Consider the following 6617-nt stretch of genomic DNA (forward strand, 5'->3'; position numbering starts at 1 on the left):
AAAACCAGTCGGCCATCAGAGGCAATGCACAGGAACGACCAAATGGTGACTGCTTTCGCCACTGCAAGCCGGCTTACGACCAAGTAGAGAAAGCGCTGTACCAATGGTTCTTGGACGTTCGCGCGCGAAATCTGCCGGTCTCTGGCCCCATGCTACAACAGAAGGCAAAAGATTTTGCCTTCGTCCTGGACGTCGATGGGTTTACAGCGGGCAGTGGTTGGCTCCAACGATTTAAAGACCGCTACTCCATCACCGGGAAGGTGGTTGCAGGTGAAAGCCAAGCAGTGGACGCTGAGAGTGCTGAAAAGTGGGTGCAAGACGTGTGGCGTGCTGTTACGGAGAGATACGAACCGTGCAATATTTTTAACACCGACGAGACTGCCTTGTTTTGGCAACTGCTGCCGAGCAGAACCTTGGCGCTAAAGAATGAGAAGTGCCATGGCGGCAAATTGAATAAGGCCCGAGTCACCGTTCTTCTCACGACAAACATGGACGGTTCATCAAAGCTGCGGCCGCTTGTCATAGGCAAGTTCAAGTCTCCTATGTGCCTGCGAGGATGCACTTCACTCCCAGTCACATACAACTCAAATTCTAAGGCCTGGATGACCAGAACGTTGTTCGAAGCGTGGCTGCGTGGCTGGGACGAGGAACTTGCAACGAGCGGGCGAAAGATTTGCCTCCTCCTCGATAACTGTTCTGCGCACCACTGTGGCGTCACGCTCAAGAACATCGAGCTTTGTTTCCTGCCACCGAACGCAACAGCGGTTTTGCAGCCCCTCGATCAGGGGATCATCCGCGCTTTCAAGCTGGGCTACAGGAAACGCGTCGTTGAGCGGCTGTTGGTGAAATTGCGGGTTAACGACGAGCTCAAGATTAATTTGCTGGCCGCAATAGAAATGATTAACCGTGCCTGGCAAGACGTGACGCAATCCACAATCTGCAACTGCTTCCACCATGCTGGACTATGTCGAGAGGATGCAGAAGCTGCTAGTGAAGCGCGCACTGTGCAAGATGACAGCGATGTTGCCACGCTGTGGGAAGAACTCGCTGATGTTCCGGACGCTGTGCCCGAAGAAGCTGCCCTGGAGGATTTTCTCACTGTTGACGACAACATAGCCGTGACAGCGAGCCCGTTGGACTCGGAAATTGTTGCCGACATGCTGGCATCTGGTGCGAACGAGGAGACCGAGGAGCCGCCGCCGGAGGACAATCGCCCTCGCCCGACGTAGCACGAAGCCCTCGCTGCTACCGATCTGCTGCGCCGATACTGCTCCGGAATACAGGGAAGCGGACTGGAGTTTGTGGAAATGATGTCGCGTGTGGAAAGCGCGATTCTCGCTGATGGAGTTAAATGCAGTGTTCAGGCGAAGATCACTGCCTACTGCAAATAAGTGAGCATTTATCTGCAATAAATTTCTTTTGTAGATTCATGGTGAGCGGTACGGTTTTTCTTTAGTTAGTGCGTTTTCGCTGCGCTGTCTGGACATCGTGTATAACGAATTTGGTACTGAAGTTCGTTATAAGCGGGTTTGGTTATAGCGAAATACTTTATATAGCGAACAAATTGCGTTGGATTACGCAGTTCGTTATAACCGGGTTTGACTGTAGTGTAGTCTCGCCCGTTTTTAACTGTCACAGCAAACACTTGCCTAGCACAAACGAGGATGATGCCGCCATGAAAATATGTATTAACTCAATGGCATGGCATCTTGGGTAAAACAGTCGAGGTCACACTGCAGTTTAGAATGAACGAAAAAGCCATTAACTACCTCACACCTCCAGTCAAAAAACTCACTTCGCACCAGACAGAGATAAAAGAGCATACGGAGCAGTTGAGACCCTTTGCTGTGCTGATAAAGATGCTGAGCAATTCTACATTCCTGCTAGACAGGCTAGGATATTGTGCGGCTCCTAAGAACACCGAATTAGTCTGGCTGTGATACTATGCGAGGCACGTAAAAGGAGAAGGATTGATTGTTTTAGTTCAGTGTGACTCCTACACTAGTTTTGCCCCAGGGCAAAACTAGTGTAGGAGTCACACTGAACTAAAACAATCAATCCTTCTCCTTTTACGTGCTTCGCATAGTATCACAGCAACACTAATTTGCCCTGGGGCAAAACTAGTGTAGGAGTAGCACTGAACTAAAACCATCGGGGCAAAACTAGTGAAGGAGTTGCACTGAACTAAAATAATCGGGGCAAAACTAGTGTAGGAGTTGCACTGAACTAAAACAATCAAGTTTTCATACGACGTCGACCGCAGGCATGACGTAGCTGCGGTAATGGCGCTTGAACTGAAGCTGAACGTGCATGTGAGGAAAAAAAAATCGATTGTGAAATATTTTTAGCGCGAAGATGAATTTCACTCAGTTACCAATGTTTGCTAAAGTCTTGCGCATCACTCAAAACAAAGGAAACGTGGGGCAAAATTTTAAGGGGTGTCATTATTAGCAGCTTTGAGCAAGAAGCATACTCCAGCCTCAGGTTCATCGAATGCTGGCCAAAGCATTGCTAGATTTCCTTCGTTCTTGTATGCCGATGCACAAATTTGGTGCGACGATTGAAATGTGCTCTATTTGAACTAGCGGCGACCACTGCCGTGTAAGTAAATGCTCAAGCTGTGTTCCTTGCATTTCAGTTTGGACAGAAGGTCGGCTTGTCGTGACTTCCTTTGCGCCTGTGCTCTCGGTTTGCGCAAGGTTGCGTGCCCATCTCGGAGATTATCATTGGATTGCAATTTTGATAAAACTTCTTGCCTTCCAAAGCTGCTTGTCTTTTCTTTTCTGCGCTCTTCTTCCTTCTACAACATCGTAATGATGTGAACTGGTGTCTCACATAGGAAGGTGATGTTTCCAATTTAGACTGAATACAGTAGACTCTTGATAATTCAAACTCTGATAATTCGTACTTCCGGCTAATTCAAACAAAATTCACATTTTTGGTTTGCCCGCTATTTTTTTAATGTATTTAAAAGCCGTTTAATTCAAACTTCCTCATTCGGTTAATTCGTACTTTTTGCGTATCTATACCAGAAGATTCTGCTGCTTTACTGTCACTAGCTGAAAATTTGTGTTCTTATATCTACTGTAACAAATACTAGGACGCTGCAGGCGTCGATGCAGTTGGCGGCGGCGCTCCTCGCTGTGAGGACGGCCTTCGCTTCCATGCACTGAATACATATCGCGTCTCGAGGCATCGTGAGCGACCATGCAACATTTAGCACGTTACTGGAAACCGTTCGGAGGGCACGACGAAAGATCATAAATATGGCAATCACAAGAATGGGGAAAGGCCAACAGAACGCACGAAGTACAAAGACAGCCAACAACGAGAGCAAAGAGCTGGAGCAGACGACGCGGGGAATGTAGCCCGCAGAGACCCACTAGTCAGCGTGCGCAGCAGCCAATAGCAGTCGCCCGATCCCCTGCGTTCTCGTGGAGTGCACGCTTTGCCCAATCGCAAACTTGAATTCAAGTGCGAGAAACTCTAAAGCCGCTGCAAAGCTCCCAATTAGAAGCAAGCCACGCCTCAACCACTTCGCCGTCACCGCCGCCGAGGTGGCAAAAGAAAGTGCAAGAATTCACAAACAAAACGACAAAGATGGCGGCGCTCAGTTCATCGGAAGAGGAATGGCGCACACGCGAAGGTTGGGAATTTTCGGTGTTTGCTCGCTGCTCCATGGGTGCCACCACTTGTTATAAATTAATTTCCAGTATTTCTATGAGTTGGGCATTAATAATCACAAAAAGGGTAGTTTGTAAGCCATACTACCGGAATATATAATCTTCCAAAAATCGACTGTTTCGCTATTTTTCAGTTTTCAAAGGTTGCGGTTTTCAAAAGTCACATATATGAGAAAGGGTAATTCAAACTTCATGATAATTCAAACAAAATGTTGGGGTCGCTTTCGAGTTTTAATTAACGAGAGTCTACTGTAGACAGGTTATACAGGATGTTACATTTTTCTTGTGAAGTTTATAATGTTAGTTTTTTTTTTTTCTTTTCCGTTTTCATTTTGTTAACCTCTTTTAATATCCCACCTTACTATGAGGGGAGACATGTGTCTTGGAGCTTGAAAAGTAATAAAATTCCCCCTTTTTTCAGCACGTTATCATTGAAACATGTACCCTTTTTTTTTTACTTTCTTTTATGTGAAGTATTATTTTAATATTTAACTATCGGTAACATAGATGTTAAGTGAACTCTTGCTGTTGTGATTGGCTTTTTCATATTTTAGGTACTGAGCATTTCCAAATATGAGCAGCAATAGCTTGATATTGTGGCCATTTATGAGCATAATTCTCTCCCAAATCAAGTGTCTTTAAAATTCTCAACTTCCCAATATTTCGCTCCCTAAAAAAGCTCAGCACCAGTCTATGGCAAGGCTTGTGTCCATTAGGAAACTGGTTGTACTGACGATGCTGGGTATCGAACCCTGCACTTCTGTGCATGTGAGGCAAATGCTCACACCGCTAGCCCCTGTTGTGGTTAAAAAAAAAAGGGGGCTCCAAAAGTGCATTGCTGCGCGTTATGAATTGCAGGCTTTGATGCTTCAATAACCAGGCGAATGGGGATATGCCAAAGACCCTTTTAGAACCGGGCTATACAAAGACCTGTGCCCGCTCGAAAACCGGTGGATATCCGGGGCAGTACATCCCACGGACCACATCTGGCCCTGGCCCTCCCTGACTTAGAGGGCTAATCAAGTGTGTGCATCAAGTGTTACCAAGATCACTGTCTCCCCTTACATTAGGCCCTACGTTGATCTGCTGCTCTCCCCTGTGTACCCTTTTTCTTATGTTCCCTTTGTTGCATAGAAATTTTCGTTTTAAGCAAAATTGGTTGACGTTTTTTTTTCTCCTCATGCTGTTGCCAATGGTCTCTGGTGTACAATGCAGCTCGCTGGCGCTCATGCTACCCCGCAACACATGCGATGAGCAAAGTGAGAGACCGTCTCTGAAGCGAAGGTTGCGCGTGCGCCGGCGTTTGCGCAGAGCTTGCCCCGAGAAGGCTCGCAGGGCGCAGACATCTCCATGGTGTCGTGCAACTGCACCACGGCGCGCAACTAGCCGCTCTGGGCGTGGGCCGGACTGCGGACTGCACGCCAGTCCGTGTCGAAAAAGTGTCTCTCTTTCCACTCTTGTCACGTATGCATGCATGCGTGTTTGCCCCCCACCCCCCTTTTCTTTTTCTTTTCGAGCTTTCAGGAATGTGTCTTAAATATGCATGCTTTCCCCCCTCGCACTTCCTTTTTCGTTTTCCGTAAATGATGACTGTTGTTATTTCTGTGCAACATTTTTCATTACTCTTTTCTTTGTCAACCTGTGAATATGTGTGATTGATCGCAGTCTTTAGGTGACGCTGCTTCTTTGTACTTTTAATAAAGTCTTTAGTGTGCATGCGGTGTTCTAAGTTATTAACTTTTGAACACGGTGCAATGTATGCGTCTTTTCAAAATATAGTTATAAACTGTTATCGCCCTTTAAATGTGGCGGTGTTTGTCTAACAGCCCTAGGGTAGTGTGAATATCGGGCGAAGTTTGTTAAAGGTCATCATCAAAACAATACCCTTTCGTGCAAATCTCTTAAATAGCACATTGAAATTGCTTATGAATGACAGCACGTATGATTCTTTGCGTCACGGGATGACTGTAGGCTATTGCTTTTTGCCGAAGTGGCACTTAAGTTTTTGATGATGTTAATATTAACACCACTGACGCAAGCCTCGATTGATTAAAAGAACCCTGGTGTGCGGGTTTTAAAGTGTCGTGCGAGGTAAGAATGGGACTGAGCATGTACAATTTATTTAAGTATAGCTTCGTGCCACACCTTGCATGTGGCAGGATCATCGGTGAGGATTCTGTGGCAGTTCATTCCTTTTTTGCATGCATTTGCTTTTAAGGAAGCTCATACAGAGTTGAATGAACTGCATGGGACAGGTCTTAGAAATAAATTATCTTTCTTTTTTAGTTCAGTTTTTGTTACTTCCGTATAGGCTGCTGAGAACAAGTTTTTTAGTCTTTTTTAAGATTTTTCTGACCAGAGTGTGGACATTGTTTGCTGCGAGATGACTGTGTTCAGATAGATGACAGTAGTGGGAAAGTTATTTAAAGGTCTTGAATAAATGCTTTCTGCGCATTGATGCAAGAGACTTTGGGCTTCTGTCTTGCATGTACCGGGTGTTGCACCAAAGTTCTGCAATTGTGTAAGTGTACACTTGGGGTAAAAGCCCGTTACTTCCACAGGGTGTCCCAGTAAGTGTACACTTGTGGCAAGAAGGGCACTTCCACACATATATATAGTGCCAGTGGCAGCAAATGTGAAAATGACAGGCAAGACACGTTAATTGGCGAACTAGAAGCTATTACAGTGGGCTCTTAATTTCATCTGGCTTGTAAAGAACAGCCAGTTCATTTAAACTGCACTTTTCATGTATTCAATGTGGCGTGTACTACTATAAAAAGGCGTTCTGCTCTTCTTAGCCTAAACAAAATTGTTGGCTTTCTTTCTTGGTGCTGAATGGTTGGGAGTTAGCTGTTAACTTTCTACAAATAGATATACGTCTCATTGTTAGGCTTGTAGCTTGCCATTGGGGAATAGCTTTATTAGTTATATTTT

At 45.5% G+C, this 6617-nt stretch overlaps 1 protein-coding gene across 6 annotated transcripts in view; it reads left to right on the plus strand.

The window, feature by feature from the left end:
• CSN1b (COP9 signalosome subunit 1b) overlaps positions 1-6150 on the plus strand; it is a 63978-nt gene extending 57828 nt beyond the window's left edge. For 3 of the 6 annotated variants that reach the window (XM_084604038.1, XM_084604039.1, XM_084604041.1), the window contains exon 14: positions 4995-6150. In XM_084604038.1, the coding sequence (XP_084460164.1) occupies positions 4995-5069 (75 nt within the window). In that variant the 3' untranslated portion in view covers positions 5070-6150. The other 3 variants (XM_084604040.1, XM_084604044.1, XM_084604042.1) reach the window with 3 other exon arrangements.
• Positions 6151-6617: the final 467 nt, after the last annotated feature.

Source organism: Amblyomma maculatum, chromosome 5 (genome assembly GCF_055883805.1).
Source record: "Amblyomma maculatum isolate TAMU_Amacu chromosome 5, ASM5588380v1, whole genome shotgun sequence".
Lineage (NCBI taxonomy): Eukaryota > Metazoa > Arthropoda > Arachnida > Ixodida > Ixodidae > Amblyomma > Amblyomma maculatum.